The sequence below is a fragment of the Hemicordylus capensis genome, chromosome 3 (genome assembly GCF_027244095.1).
Source record: "Hemicordylus capensis ecotype Gifberg chromosome 3, rHemCap1.1.pri, whole genome shotgun sequence".
Taxonomy (NCBI): domain Eukaryota; kingdom Metazoa; phylum Chordata; class Lepidosauria; order Squamata; family Cordylidae; genus Hemicordylus; species Hemicordylus capensis.
The window spans coordinates 139,026,005-139,042,311 of NC_069659.1; the positions used below are offsets into that span (position 1 = coordinate 139,026,005).

At 46.6% G+C, this 16,307-nt stretch overlaps 1 protein-coding gene across 5 annotated transcripts in view; it reads left to right on the forward strand.

The window, feature by feature from the left end:
• Positions 1–727: 727 nt before the first annotated feature.
• The window catches only part of SH3RF3 (SH3 domain containing ring finger 3), a 334,223-nt gene continuing 318,643 nt past the window's right edge, over positions 728–16,307 (forward strand). For 4 of the 5 annotated variants that reach the window (XR_008319086.1, XM_053307322.1, XM_053307323.1 and 1 more), the window contains exon 1: positions 729–2,890. Coding sequence is in view for 4 of the 5 variants with exons in the window: in XM_053307322.1 (XP_053163297.1) it covers positions 2,192–2,890 (699 nt within the window). In the remaining variant the exon portion in view is untranslated. Of the gene's footprint in view, positions 2,891–16,307 lie in introns of all 5 variants that reach the window. The other variant, XM_053307321.1, reaches the window with a different exon arrangement.

A 16,307-nucleotide genomic window follows, 5' to 3' on the forward strand; every position in this document is an offset into this window, starting at 1 on the left:
AATTAGCCCCTGAGAAACTGGCTGAATTGTGCTGGGAGGAAAGCACAGGTGCCGCTGCTGTTTTGGAAATAAAAAGCAGCCCACAGGAATTTTGCCACCTACTGAGTCAGACCTTTGGTCCACTAGTTCAGCATTGTCCGCTTTGACTGGCAGTGGCTCTCCAGAGTTTCAGGAAGTGGTCTTGGCCTCTCAGTGGCTCTCCAGAGTTTCAGGAAGTGGTCTTGGCCTATCCCCTCACCCCTGTTCTCCCCCCCCCAACTTATGACAGCATGATATAGGCAAAGCACTCCAGTTTTAGCTAAGTGCTACAGAAGTGTGGATGGATTCCTTTTTGGGAGGCATCTCACACCTCCTCCTCTACGATGTGATTGGTTGGAGGAAAACCCCTGACAAGCTGTGGGAACGCACACAGGAAAAAGATCCGCAGGGAATGCATGCAAGAAGAGCCGACCCTATACGAACAGTACTTTTAACCCCCCTTATTAAACAGCTGCGAATCTGCTGCGAACTGGAGATTCTCTCTTCAAATACCTCACAGCATGAAGCCATGTCCTGATAACTTCCAGACGCTGTTTACATGAAATTCCACTAGGGGGAAGCCCACTGTAAGGAATAGGTTTTCCTAGTCCGATTTGAGCAAACTTCTGAAAACTTCTCCATCTTCTCGGATTGCTTCAGGGGTACGTATTTCCGTTGCTCTGACGCTGGCCCGAGACCGGAGTCGGAGAGAAAACAACACCCCCGCCCTCGCGACTATGGCTGGAGGAAGGTTCTGCAATGTCGCAGCATAATAGTGGAACAACTGTGTTGGTTAGTGACATCTATTTAACTTCTTTGGACCTAGTAAGATCTAACGAACTAAAGGCGTTAAAGTGAGGAATCATTTCTGGAGAAGCGGCAGCCCTGTTGATGCAGACTTTCTTAGATCGGAGAAATTTCTGGAGCTCACATCTCTCTGCACAGCAGATGACTTTTCGCAGGAACTGAATTGGGCCGTTCAGGCTCTTCCGATGAGCTGCTGCATCTCTGGAGGATAATAATACAGTGCTGGCCATATTTGCGGACGAGAGGGCGGGGACAGGTTGGCTGTCCTGCTGGTTAGTTACCACGGGCCAGCGGGAGAAGGCGAGAGGATCTTTCAGGAATGGAGGGTAGAAAGCCTCGGATCTAAAAGCAACAGAACTTGTCTTTGATCGGACAGAACCACCCAGTATCCTAGGAAAGGTTTCCTTGCCCGTGCAAGCAACGGAGAGTGGGAAGTTGGTGTGGCTTTCCTTTGCTGAGGGGGGCGGGGGGGGGGACCGACCAAGAGAAGATAACTGGTATTTGATCAAGAGAAGATACTGCTATCTGCGCGAAGGGTACGTGTCTGTGAGTGGGTGTCTTTCTCCCCAGGCTGCTCTGGTTTTACACCCACCTTACTCGCCTTCCCTGAATCTTGGGCACCATCGTGTGAAGTATTCGGAAGATGGGAGAGTCGGCCACCGCGTGATGGAGGCTGCTCTTGCTGCCATCGGGTTACAACAAGGCAGAGGGCTGCAATGGAAGAGCGGGGGAGGCGAAGCTCGGAGACGACGAGAAGGGGCAGCAGGAGGTCGGTGCACCAAGCCCTGAGGAAGACAACAGCCTTTCTCCAGAGCCCAGGCTCGGCGCAATTGCTTCTTTCCCATTCCACTCCCCTCCAGCCCCACACCAGCTTCTGCGGATGAGCGAGGGAGCCCTCCACCTCTCTTCTCGGAGGGTGCCATGCCCCGTCGCGACTGCCAACTGAGGGAGAGAAAGGAGCCCTGAAGGGAAGGAAACAGGTGCCGCCAGCCAGCCTTCTCCTCCTGCGCGCACGCTGCCCGCTGCTGACTAGGTTCTCTCTCTCCTCTCTCTCTCTCTCTCTCTCAAGGAGACTGCCAGGCTGCGTACGGAGGCGAGAGGAAGCCCCGGGCTCTAAACTGGAGGAAAGCGAGGAGGGAGGAAGAGGGGAGCGTGTGGCGTTCACTGCCCACCCCATCCCAGGGGATTATTAGCCGCCTTTTGGGGAGGAGGGTGGGGGAGAATAAAGCAGGTCTTCCAATCCCCGCCCTCTGGTCGGCGGCTCTCTCGCTGACAGGCCCTAGGCGGGCTGGGCTTGGCGGCCCCTGGATTCAGCTGCCATGTGCTGTGGCGGCCGCCTCTCCAGCGGCCTCCTTTGCTGGTCTAAATGCTCCTAGGGGCGTCCTGGCTGTGCTCCTCCAAGGCGGCAGCCGCCGCCGCCGCCGAAAAGCGGGCAGCTGAGGAGAGGCGGCGGCGGCGAGCTGCTGCTGCCGGAGCAGCAGGAGGCGGCGGCAACAACGGCGAGGGACCACCACCAGCAGCAGCAGGAGCCGCTGCCGCCGCCGCCGGAGGGGCCATGGACGAGTCGTCGCTGCTGGACCTCCTGGAGTGCTCCGTCTGCCTGGAGCGCCTGGACACGACGGCCAAGGTGCTTCCGTGCCAACACACGTTCTGCCGCCGCTGCCTGGAGAGCATTGTCAGCTCCCGCCACGAGCTGCGCTGCCCGGAGTGCCGCATCTTGGTGGGCTGCGGCGTGGACGATCTGCCCGCCAATATCTTGCTCGTCCGCCTGCTGGACGGCATTCGACAGAGACCCCGCGCCGCCGGTGTCGGAAGTGGCTGCGGCAACTGTGCCCCGGGTAGCCCCACTGCCCCGCGCAACGTGGGCACTACGGGCAACCACAGTGGGGGCAGCCCTGCAGGAGCAGGAGGGAGCAATTCGGTTACCGCTGCTGGTGCTGCTACCCCTGGCTGTCACTCTGTGGCGGCTGCAGCTTCCCCTAGCTCGGCGGCAGCAGCTGTTGCTGCTTCAGCCGCTGCTAGCCTGAGGGAACTCGCCGCCGCCAGCCGGAGCGCCCTGCTTAAGGTAAGTGGCAAGTGCCCGAGCAGTGCTTTCCCTTCCCGCCTCCACCCCCCCCCCCCCGCTTTGGATCTGCCACCACGCAGCGCCCCGCCCCAGCCAGGGGTTGTCTGCTCACACAGCCCCACCTGGACCTGTCGCTACCACCCCAATTTCCGCTATGCGGCCTGCTTATTAGATACATTTCGCCCTTCGTACTTCACTTTGTATTTAGTGTGACCTGAACGTTTGCATAGTAATACTGGCACTTACCCCAGCTATTCATATTTGACTGGCAGAGTCCCAGTTGGCTTAGTTGGCACTAGATCCGGCAACTTCATTAGCGTTACTGTTGGATTTTGAAAGGCGAAAGGCGAATAAAGATGTTCAGGGAGTGGCGTGGGCCACTAAAGGTGTATAATGCAATGCCATCTGTGATACGGGGGTTCGTAGGGAAATGTGTATTTGCAGTTTGCTTTTTAAAAATTCCTTCCTGGGAATTTTTATATCTGGTTATGCCACCAGACAGAAGGGGAAGCAAATGGAGTAGAAGACTGAGCTTGTGTATTGTTTTAGCAACTGCACAGAAGAGAAGAAGGCTTACACAAATTGAAAGCTGGTCCTAATACAAATATGGTTTAACTGATCCTGTGAATTTTATGTGGAAGAGGGACTTTTAGCAGATTTATAATGATTTAGAGCCAGGACAGGCTGCATTTGCCAAAATCCCTTCCCCTATTGAGTTATTTAATGGCCAGTGTACAGACCTGTCATGTTTCTAGTCCCCCCACCAGACACTATTACAATAGTTTATTCATTTGACATTTATGCTGTGTTCACATAAAATGTTAGCTGCCTATTTGCTTCTCTCAGATAAGGACATCCTGAGTCCTGTATACACTGGTCTTCTTCTGCTGGCAATGTGGTAAAAGGTATATTGCATTCAAAGTTTGTGTCACAAATATTGGCTTGGTTACACAGTCCCTTTGCTCTAGTGTGTATGCAGTTCTGTGTAGTAGTCCCAAGGATGCCTTTGTCACAGTAAACTCTCTTCATCTGTTCTTTTTGCTTTGATAATGACAAATGGTCAGATCCTTAAGTAATTTATATTTTAAAAGTGTGTACCAGTGGCATAACGGTGAACCTCCCAGAGAACAATCATTATGGGGCAGCCAATAAATTTCCACATATTTTCTGATGTGAAAACTTCAGAAGAGGCAATGACTCTCTTTCAGAATGGACATAAGGGCATGTGTTCAGTACAGTACTTGATGTAATGAAGGTCTGTTCATGTCTTTTCTCCATTCTCCCAAATGAAACCTAGAGGTAATTCACACATTCAGAAACTGTGTTCTATCTGGGTTTGGGAGCGGTGTGTGTGTTCCCAGTTTTCGGCTGTGTAGAACAAAGGTAAGAGGAATAACTGGGTAGAAGTGATTGTGTGGAAGCAAGGTAGAAAGAAAAGCTACCCAGGTTTTCCTCCTACCTTGTTTCCACATAATCACGTCCTCCAGGTGCGGAGCCAGCCGAATGGCAGTCTGGGTCCGGCCCCACCTGGCAGCTCCTCTAGCAACGTCCTGTGCATCACGCACATGGGGTGTGACTCAGGCTCCGGAAGAGCCCCAAGAGAACTCCTCATGCCCGGGCTCCAGAGAGCCCCAAGTGAGCTCTCTCCTTTGTCCTTTTCAGGCAGAGTTTGCCTTTATTTCCCTTTCTCTCCCTCCAGCGATGGAAATAAAGGCTTTCAGGCAGCAAACGCTGCCTGAAAAGGACAGGGAAGAGCTCACTCGGAGCTCTCCAGAGCATGGGCATGCAGAGGGGCGTTAGCTCAGGGCTGTTCTGGAGCCCAAGCCATGCCCCCCTGCAGGCTTCGGTGGCCCTTTCCATTGGTGGCTCAGGTTCTTTGAACCCTTTCGCACAATGCTGGCTCTGCCCCTGACTTCCTCTTCATAATTACTTCTTCCAGGTTTTCTTCTGACCTTGCTTCCACACAACCGAAATTTGGAAGCACACACAGTTCCCAAGCCTGGATAGAACACAGTTTTTGAGCGTGTGAATGACCTCTTAGAATGCCAAAATGTGTTGAACTATGGCATTGCAGATTGTTACCAGTTGAGAGATGATAAAACAGTAACAAAACTGCTCTATCACATGTTGAACTTTGTACAGATCAGCTTAGCCAATTTTCTCCAGACACTAGTTGGTTGTATGAGGCACTAATTGGGTTTCATGAAATGACATCCTGCCTCAGTATGCCTAATTTGCAGCAGTTTGTTTTATAATTAACACATGCATTATATATAAATAAACAATAAGTTCATGTCCATCTTTTACTGAAAGCTGTGTGTGAAGCTGTACTGGAACCTTGCTTGACCAACATTTTCTTATGCTTTGCACAATCATGTTCTGTTTGATTAAACTTCTTGACTGACTTTTAAAGTCATTTCTTGGCTGTCATGGTTGATGGTTGCCTTTCCCCCTCTCAGTTGTCTGGTCTAATGAATGCATGAGTGCAAATGGTTCTATGAAACTGTTTGTTTAGCCTTTTGAAGGACCTCACAGATTTATCTTTGAAATTGATGCAGTATTCCTGATCCTTACAAGGTTCTTTATGGTGAAAGAAATCTGAACTAATCTGCTTTAAAAAAAATCAGCAGGAGAGAGTAATCAACTTTATAGCTGCTGATACAGCTAGTTAGCATGCTCACCTAAAAATTAAGTGGAACACCTCTGTGTGCACAGAGGTGTATCTAGGGAAAATAGAGCCTAGGGCAAGCACTGAAATTGCGCCCCCTGTCCAAACATCTGACACCCATCTTTCAGATAACTTTACCATAATATCAGCTGAAAAATACAAGTCAAGCTCGTTAACCTTTTAATCTTTCAAAAACTATTTAGCAGTGGATGTAGCCAGACCAAAAAATGCTGGAAAACTACAAATTTCAGTATGCTGGGGCTCATGCAATATCCAAATACTATGTGGAGGTGTACTTGGAAAACTAAACAGAAGTGCCTGTCTAATTCTCTACTATGCATTGTAGCATCACTGTTACATAAGTTTTAAAAATAAATGGAGAATTTGACTTTTCCCAGATACTCTGAAAATAATTAAAGGATATGCAGAGTAAACTGTGTCACTGCTTGGAATATATGCTAGTCTTTCAGAAAGACAGTTAAAATGAGAGAAGGGATGCAAGAAACTCCCAGTGGGCCTTAATACTAAGGATTTCATACTGATTCAAAGACAAACTCACCATTAATAGCCATATTATTGAGACATCACATTTAACTCATTTATCACAAGAAGCAAAATAAGAGCAAATGAATACAAACCTAGCTCATAAGCTTCAGCTCAGTATTCACAAGCCCTGATTCTCTGTACATAGTGCCAATCTGAATATGTGTACAGTGACATATTATATTAAAAATTAATTTTTTAAAATCTGTAGCCCCTTTGGGGGCTTCCTAAGGGCTGTAAGGGGGTCTGCAAAGGTTCCCCCTCCCCCCACTGTCCTCTAGGGCCTCACAGGGACCATTTGAGCATGTGTGGTGGCCATTTTTAAAAATAACTTTTTTAAAAAAAATGGCCACTGAAAAAATGGCCGCCACATATGCTCAAATGGCCTCTGTGAGTCCTGTCATGGCCTAGGGCCTCACAGAGGCCATTTGAGTATGCACGGTGGCCATTTTGTTTTTGGTGGCCGGTTTTTAATTTTTTAATTTTTTTTAAATTTTCAAAAATGGTGCCCCCCTTCAAGTGGTGCCCGGGGCACGTGCCCTGCCTGCCCTACCCTAGATACGCCCCTGTGTGCATTAAACAGTAATGTGTAATTTACCAATAATGTCTTGGTAAATGTGTAGAGCAGTTATTAGCCATTCATAGCATTTGTCATCCTGAGCAGTGTTCAAGAATTTCTTGTTCTGTGTTATATTTTTCAGAAAATAAATATGAATATGAAATAAAAATGAATATGAATATGAATTAAGAACATCTTAATTCTGCCTCTTAACAGGGCAATTCATTTATTTTGTATAGAAAAGAACATGAGTTGTAGGTGTAGGATTATAATACTTACTTACTGAAGCCCAAGATCAGTTTTACAATACTTCATGGAATGTTTGTTAACCTTGAAAGAAAGTGAAGAAGCAGTAGAATGTTTGCAGTTATACTTCTTTGCATTTATAAGGTTAACTTTGTAGAAATGTATTGGAATATATTATTGGTTTTATCTTTTCCAATAGCTCATCTTTGAATTCCTACCAGTCCCATCTGTCTTTAGGAAAGACCAATAGCCATTTGATTGTTTATTTGCCCTTAGGCTCTCAGCTTCACACCTCAGTATGGAGCTAGTAGTGTGGTCTTTACTTACAGGGCTGTTGTTAGGACTACTGAGATAATCTATATGGAATACTTTGAATTCTCTTAAGTGCTATGTAAGTGTTTATTGTTGCTGTTATGTAATAAAACACATAAGATTTGGTACTATTGCTTCTCCTTCTTCTGACAGACTTGCAAAACTCAGGCCTCATCAAACTCTGTATTATGGCCTAGCACCCACTTGATAGCCCCTCTGTTTTTGCAGTTCTGGCAGATTGCAAAAAACAGAAGGGTTGTTGAGTCCCTGTTAGGTCACCATAGGCTGGTTGACTGAATTGGGTCACAAGTTGTGGGCCTATGCGTTCTACCTCTTTGAGTATCAGAATACTAATATTTAGAAATGCCACCTTACATATGATAAGTGGCTCTGTGTGTTTGTGAACCATTGTGGTGTAATGATTAGTGTTGGAGCAGGGCTGGGGAGACCCAGTTGAAATGGCCCATTAAGACATGAAGCTCATTGGGTGGCCTTGGACCAATCACTCTCTCTCAGGCTAACCTACCTCAAAGGGTTGTTGTGAGATAAAATGTGGAGGATGGAGAACCATGTGCACCACTTTGATCTCCTTGAAGGAAAGGTGAGCTATAAATGAAATTGTGGTGCACATTGAAAAAAGTGTTCCTATCGTAACTTTAGCTATGTGTGTAGTCTTTCAGGGTAACCTTTTCATTCTTTGCTCCTTATCTTGAGTTGTCAGCTAATTCCTAGAGGTGCTCCAGTTGTTGGCTGACTGCCCAACAGGCCATGCTAGATGGATGGTTTGGCCTGTAATGCAAGAGTACCCCAAGTCTGCAAGTTAGTCAGCTAACAGACTCCAGTAAAACCTGTGAAGTTTACCCCGACCCCCCGACCCCATGTAGTTGTTCATTGCTTAAGGTTGTTAACTGCAGCCAGCATACTAAAGTATAAGTGAGAACTTTGTGGGTTTTCCTTTGTGTGTATTTTATGTGTATTTTATTGTTATCTGATACTTTTACATGAAAGGACTGAGGACAGAGTAAGAGCATTCTGCCCCCAAACATAGCTAATTTTTTTTTTTGTCTGAATGGTGGTCGACATAATGAGGAAACTTATTTAAAATAGTCCCTTTGAAATTAAAAGAAGTTAAGCATTGCCTAGTGACCTTTTATGTTCAATGGGACTACTTGGAGTAATTTTCCTCATCATGCCATGTCTCATCATGACATTCCTGTCTTTATTCTTATACAGGAGGGAACACTGTAGGATAATATTATATTTATATAGCACTATCTATGTGCAAGGCCCTGCCCTGCCCTGCCCTGAGGAGCTTTCAACCTAGACTTTGGCATAAGGAAACAATAGAGGGAGGGAAGGTGTTCGCTGAGTTGGGGGGGTGGGGCAAGTTGAGAGACAGAGAGGCAGCTGGGACTAGGTGAAACGAGTACGAGTGAGTGCATGTGCAACTCATTTTCCTATGCCTTTCCTCGGACCCACCTGTGCAGGCCACCACTGCCCAGAACCCTGGTTTGGGTTTAAAGTGGCACATCTAGAAATTAACATATCTTGTCAGTCCTTAAAGATCTTCACCGACTGTTTCTGGACACAATTCAAAGTGCTGGTTTTACCCTGGTCCGAGACCATTTAGAGCTTTAAAGTTTATCTAAGGTCACCTACTTCCCATACAGTCCTGCCTAGTTATTGAGATCTTCACCAGAAGCCTAACTTTGGGTACCCGCACCTTCTGAGTAGCTATCGAGGATAGGAACTTTTCAGTGACAATCCCTTCGTTATAGAACTCTTTCTACCTATCAGTTCACCTGATCTGATGTCTTTTAATGACATCCTTAATGATCCTTAAGCCATTCTCTGGGTGGCAATCAAGATACGTAGTGAACATTCGCAAGACTGCTTGATTGTCTTACACATGTTCGGCAGCATCAAGACTAGTTAGTCATGATTAAGCACCAACAAAATCAATGAGGCAAGTTAGTTGTGACTAACTTAAGTCCCTTTCATTTCAGTGGAATTTAGGCCTGACTAACTTAATCTGTTTCTTGCTCAATATGTTGTTCATTACATATTACAACAATATGTAATATGTTGTTATTCTGAACCTCTAAGGGCAAAGCCATTTTCCCTTCTGTCAGATACCGATTAAAAATATGGGATATTTTAAATGATTGTTCTGTAAAGTTTTCAGTTCTTGGAGAAAATGTTAATGTTAGAAGTGTTGATTGCCATCATTTTAAGTTTGAACCTTTTCCAGAAAAAGATTGATGTAGTGTAAAGGGTTACTCCCCTATCTGGTGGAGCCCCTGGTGGCGCAGTGGTAAAACTGCCGCCCTGTAACCAGAAAGTTGCAAGTTCGATCCTGACCAGGGGCTCAAGGTTGACTCAGCCTTCCATCCGTCCGAGGTCGGTAAAATGAGTACCCAGAATGTTGGGGAGGCAATATACTAAATCATTGTAAACCACTTAGAGAGCTTCCAGCTATAGAGCAGTATATACATGTAAGTGCTATTGCTATTGCTTTTGCTATCTAGGGGAAGGGGATGTCAGCAGAAAGGCTCTGGGCCTGTTGTTGTAGCTGAAATAGAGCTCTTGGAAAAGACAGACTTGTCTCAACTCTCTCAGCATAATATACTGTCCTTACTCATATCTAGCCCATAGTGGTTGAATAAGATCATAACAATGGTACATTTTGAATTTCCACCAACTTTGTATTTGTGTTCCAGTACAAGAGAGTGATCTAAATTTAGATCATGTCAGAGAATACAGAATAACAAGCAAGACCGTTGCTCATCATTCACTTAGCATATGATTCACAAGGAAATACAGTGGCCTAGAGATGACTTCAATTTTCTGCTAATTCTGCTGTGGAGAACAGTTGTAATGAGAATTCTGAGAAGTGTTAGCAAAATGTTCCTTACATATATTTTGGGATTAACAGCTGTTTGTGTTGTGTGAAGTGCTGTCTTTTTGTGCAAAATGCCCTTTACCCATGGCCGCTATGCTATCCCCAGAGTTCACCTCTGTGTGATTTAAATGTCCATGCCATGCAACCAGAGAGGTGTAGCATAACACATCTGAGTTATGTTCTCCCTGTCAGGGGTTTATATACTGGAGACGATGTGCTGTGGTTGGCTACAGAGGAGGTCTGAATCCTATATTCCCATCATGGTGATGTAGGAGGGGTGGATGAATCAAGAGATGTTGAGTCAGTTCTTCTCTGGTTCGTCCATGATACTGTATGCACATATCTCTGCCATATTTTGGGGGCCTTCATTGGCTGAAGTTACACCAGAGGTACCGTTATGCCAGAGTCTATGCCACTCAAAACAGTTTTGGTTTTTTAAAAGTTTAGAATTCCGTCCAAAGTTAATCTGTCTTGGAATCCAGAATTTCACATTGCAAGATCAGCTCTTCTCCTGTAAGTTAATTCTGATACCGTATAGACAAAGTCAGTAATGGCCCTTTATAATTTTAACATATTTTATACTTTACATCAAAAAGAATTGCACATTCAACCATCTTCCACAAAGCTGAGAGTGTGTATCTCCATGGGTTGTTATAACTGCTAGTAACATATGAAACAGGGAAATATGTCATGCATTATAGAGGAACTTCACACACAAACACCCAATTGGAATTCCAGCTCTCTGGTGCCGAGGTATCAAAGAACCAACAGGACGTTCTGTAGGATTGAGACTTTCTGCAGAAGGTGGCCTGGCCCTGCAATTGTGGCCTGAGCACAAACAATAACACAGCCTGTCTGTATCTCAGCTCCATATTTCAGCTCATTCTGGTCAATACTTGGTCAGACCGCCTGTGTTACTGTATTTGAAGGTCAACTGCTGGGCAAGCTGTTCTTCTGCTTCCACTCCTGGTGCTGTCTCTCCTGGGCCTTCAGGTAGGCCTGAACCATTGCTGAGCCCACTCTCATCTGTATCAGCAGAGAGGAAGAGGGAGCCTGGAACCATGACTCCCCACCCCCTGGCTTGGCTTTGCGCTAGAGGGAAATAGGCCAAGTCAGAGGTTAGTGATTGTCTTTAATGCTGCATATATTTTATTTATTATGCATTTAACACACTTCTATACCGCCCAAAACTCACATCTCTGAGTGGTTTACAACAATATAGTTAGGCTATAGATCTTTCATCCAGTTTGGATCACACAGGGAAGCCTGAGTTCTGGTTCCACTGCTATTGGCTAATGCTTTGCAAGAATAAACACAGAAGAAATAAAATGGCAGTTTAAGCAATAGTGGTAGGGAATGTATCTCTCTTTCTCCCCGTCCTCTCCAGTACTGATGGAACCTTCTGAGTTTTTTTTACTCTTGTGGTAGCATGCGTATGATATACCTGCTTTCAATGTCTGAAAATGTTTGGAAGGCAAAGCTCTGGATCGTACTGACATCTACGAATGGAGTCATTCTTTTTAACATTTATTGGTATACCACTCCTCGAAGTTCCTCCAAGGGTGGCTTATACATGGTTCACAAGTGTTTACCCATCCAGCCATCTAATAGTCAAATCTGCTTAGCATTTTAAGGCTATTCTCTGGGCCATCCTGAGTCTTCTTTTACTGAAATGACGGTGAGGCTGTTCGCATGCACAGCCTAGCCCAGGCTAGGGAAGCCCAGCCTGGGTTAGGCAGCACATGAGAACCGCTGGGATCAGGCCCAGTCCTGGTGGGGACTGGGCAGTGCTGCCTAACCCAGCTTTTTCGCACCAGTGCACTGTTAACCCAGGCTGCAGGATCGTGTGTCTCCTCAGGCTTTGTTCAAGTCATCCCGGCCTCCAGAGCTCTCTGCTACCTGGTGCAGCAGTGGATTATCTGGGAGCAAAGTCCACATTCTCAGCAATGTTTAATGGATCAACTGGGGGAAGGTAAGATTCATGCAGTGTCCCCCCCTTCGCCCACCAGGTCATGTGAATGGCCCCAGTATCAATTACATGATGTGTATGATGAGGAAGACACATTAGTTACACATCCAGCTAAAATTAAGCATATTTAAATTGTATTGATTTCAGTGGGATTGGTAAGAATTTGTTTAACTCCTCACTAAAATTTGTGGGATGTAAAAGTACTTAATTTTGGCTGGATTGTGTCTCTCAGCATTAATAAAAACCCACAATTTTGGGTGGGGGGAAAGGAAACTCAGAATAATGCAAGGTCTAACTTGGCCTGCTCTCTTTTTATTTTGCTCTCTCATTCAGTGAATGAATTAGCTCTTTATTGTATTTGTTTGTACTCTCTTGCAGCTCAGAGACTGGAAAAATGTGTGATAAGACTGAAATGTAATATTCAAAGGGTTTTGTTGTCAAAGTAGTCATAGAGGATATGTTAGATAAGTAATGTATTACTTTTTCCGATTAGGACTCAGTTTCTGGATCTGAAGGTAAGTAAGGGTGTCTCAAGTTTCAGCAGCCCAGTTTTAGGGGTCCTGTTATTTGATGCCCTTTCACTTTATATCAGTAATAGTAAAAACCATAGGATGGAACTGAAAAACTTTTGCCTTTTGATTTGGAAGACTACCTCTGTTAACTCAATCAGGGAGTCTCAGGCAGGAGCATAGCTGCTACACTAAAGGCCAGACTCAATGTGTGAGGAAAGCTCGGTGTATATTATATTTTTACTCTGTTTGCTTATAAAGCTGAGTGAGGAGTCTCATTAAATGAAAAAGTCTGTTTAGGAGGGAAGTGAAGATTGACCTCTTGCATATTACCTTGCTGTGGTCCGTAGCTTCTGGCAGTTTTTTCCCTGTCTAGGAGGCTTAACAGACAGGGCTTTTATTTCGAATTCACTCCGGATTGGAGTATGCCACTCCACATATTAGCTGGATTTACCCCGAAGTCCCTGCGGGCTATCAGGGACCAGTACAGACATGTCCCCACCCCCCACCCCCACCCCGGATCGAGGTTGCACATTCTAGCTTAGCCCAAATTATGTCTGGCTTTTAAAAATCCTGTATTTCTAGCCACTTTTGAAAAACCCCTGGTGTTTTTCTTTGATGTTCGGAGGGGCCATTGCCAATAATTCGGCCTGTTTGCACATTTGTGTGTGTGTGTGTGTGTGTGTTTTTTATGTCTGCTGGTTGGACTTCCCTAACACCAAGTGTCAGCAAAGGAGAGTCTGACAGTTCAGTCTGGTGTGTTCTTTGAGTGATTTGCAATTGTAAGCACTGGAGGCAGGGGGGAGGGGTTATGGCAGATTGATGCAATTCTGTGAAGGGAGTCCAGAAGGGGAGGGAGGGAGAAATTCCTGAGTTAAACACAAGCACAAGCAAAATGTGTGCCTTCCTATGCTTTCAAGTTCGGTCACCATAGGAATACAGCTTACATATGCAGATGTTTGCAGGGGTGGAGCTACCATTAGGCCAACGAGTTCAAAGAACCTGGGCCGGTGGCCAATCAGGGGCCGCGAGAGTGGCCCCAACACCCCCCCTGCGTCTGACGTCAGACATGGGGGGCGGTAGTTTAGCTCCCGAGCGGGGGCCCGCGGCCCCTTCGGGAGCTAAACAAAGGCTGGCGATGCGTTCGCAGCGCCAGCCAGGAGCGGCTCTTCCCTGCAAAGGCAAGGAAGAGTCGCTCCTGGCTGGGGCTGCGAACGTAATGCCAGCCTAACTAGCTCCTGAAGGGGCCGTGCGTCCCCTTCAGGAGCTAAGACTGGTGCTGCGTTCGCAACGCAGCCCAGGAGCGGCTCTTCCCTGCAGGGAAGAGCCGTTCCTGGGCTGTGCTGCGAACACAGCGCCAGCCTTTGTCTAACTGCTGAAGGGGCCGCGTGGCCCCTTCAGCAGTTAGGCTGCTTCTGAACTCCCGAATGGAGCCTCAAGGCTCAAGGGAGCCAGACTACGCCCCCCCTGCGTCTGACGTCAGACGTGAGGCGTGGCTATCCCCTGCATCAGACGCAGGGGGCGGGGCTATCAGGGCGCCTGCTGCGGCCGCACACAGGCCGCCGGTGGGCTGGCTACGCCCCGGATGTTTGGATATGTAGATGTTTGGAAGCTTAACAATGGAGACTACAGGTTGTGGTTAAGCATTCTGTTGTTTTGACTTGTCACTTTTGTGGAAATCTGGCTGGCTGACAAAAGGGGGGGAAGTAATACTGAAGGGAGGTGTCCCACACCTCCTCCTGGGATGTGATTGGTTGGAGGAAAAAACTGGCAGAGCAAGCAGTGGGAACACACATAGGGGAAACATTGCAGGAAGGAGCCCACAGCACCCATGGCTATGTGAACTGTCCATCTAATCCCCCAAATTAAACTGCCTAGAATCTACTGCAGAGTAGATTCGCTCCTCCGCATAAAGTCGTGTGTGAATAACTCCGAGGTCTGATATTAGAAGTGAGGTAGGCGGGGGGGGGGGTGGGAATACTTACAACCAGTGTTCCCTCTAACAGGGAATCTCAGAGGTTGTTGACTACAACTCTCATAATTCCCAGCCAAAGGCCATCACAGCTGGGGATGCTGGGAGTTGCAGTCAACAATATCTGGGATTCCCTGTTAGAGGGAATCCTGCTTACAACTAGTGATGTGCATGGACCTGTATGGAGGCCATTCTACAGGCCTCCAGACCGGTCCAATCTTGGGGTGGTTCGGCAGTTTGAGCACCGGGGTGGGGGTTCCTTTAAGGGCGGGGGGAGGGTGTACTTACCCCTCCCACTGCTTTTCCCCCACCGGCACGCGTTATTTTTGTAAGCATTTGGGGCAGCAGGATACCTCTCTGCCGCTCCTTCCCCCTCTCAGCAGCAAAAGGCTTCAGAAAGCCTTTTGTGCATGCACACGTTGCACGCGCGCGTCACGTCTCTGTGATGTACGCACGTGACGCAGAGACGTGGCGCACTCATGCAACATGTGCACGCACAAAAGGCTTTCTGAAGCCTTTTGCTGCTGAGAGGGGGAAGGGGCAGCAGGGAGGTATCCTGCTGCCCCAAATGCTTACAAAAATAATGCACGCTGGCGGGGGGAAGTGGTGGGAGGGGTAAGTACACCCTCCCCCTGCCCTTAAAGGAAACCCCACCCCAGTGCCGGACTTCAGCTTCGCAGTTCCGTGCACATCCCCACTTACAACTATGGAGTGCAGTGAAGAAAGATGGGGGAGGGGCCAAGTTTTCCTCTCTCCCGTCATGTGTGCTTGAGCTGTGCTCCCATAACAGTTTACCATACCCCCTCCCCTTATGACTAGTTTGACCCTAGCAGAATCCACAATCTTCTCTACCAGTTCCAGCCAGGTATATGTATTCTACAGAGCTGGCTTACCAAACAGGATGCCTAGTGTGCAGGAGTTGAATTGTGGCCCTGTCCCAGCTCCCTATGCGGAAACTACACTGAGTACCTGGCTTGAATCAGCCATGCTGATAGCAGGGGTCTGCTGCTTCATCTACTGAGGTCTTGGTAATTTATGTATTACCAAGCATGGCAGCTTAGTCCTCTTATCGAGGATCAGGCCCTGGATTAATGTTTAATTTAGCCTTTTTTCTCTTATTTGTACTTAAAATTGGCTGACAAATCTAAATATTTGCTTCTGTAGAATATTGGCAGACCAGGTCCATAACCTCGTTAATCTAAGCACTAGGTTTTAAACTGATTTTATTTCATAGAAATCTGTTAATTTCAGCTTCACTGCTTTGTGGATTGTGTTGCACACAATTAAAGAAATAATGGTTGTGTTGGAGTCATTAATGAAAGATGGATAAACATTGTGTTCAATTTGCTCTTTATTGCTCAGAACTAAGTTACGTGTGAATATAAAGAAGAGGACACAATGACTTAATAAAGCCATTTAGGATGATTTTCTCAGTAAATGCTACTATAAAATGAAACTTATGTTATGAATGATTTAGTGAGCTCATAATACTCTCAGAAACATAATTTTGCAGAACATTTGAAAAAGATAAAACTTGTTGAAAAAACTACAAATGTAAACGTCTATTCGCAATAAAATTTGCCTTTTCTAGCTGCCCCCAGAAGACAATCTCTTTCATGTGGCCAGTCCACTAAGGCTGAGTGAAGCAGCTGCTTGAGACGGCAGATTGGCAGGGGCAATGGATTGCCTCAGCTGGTAACATATTTCCTCAGCAGCGTTGAAAAGCCCACCACCTCA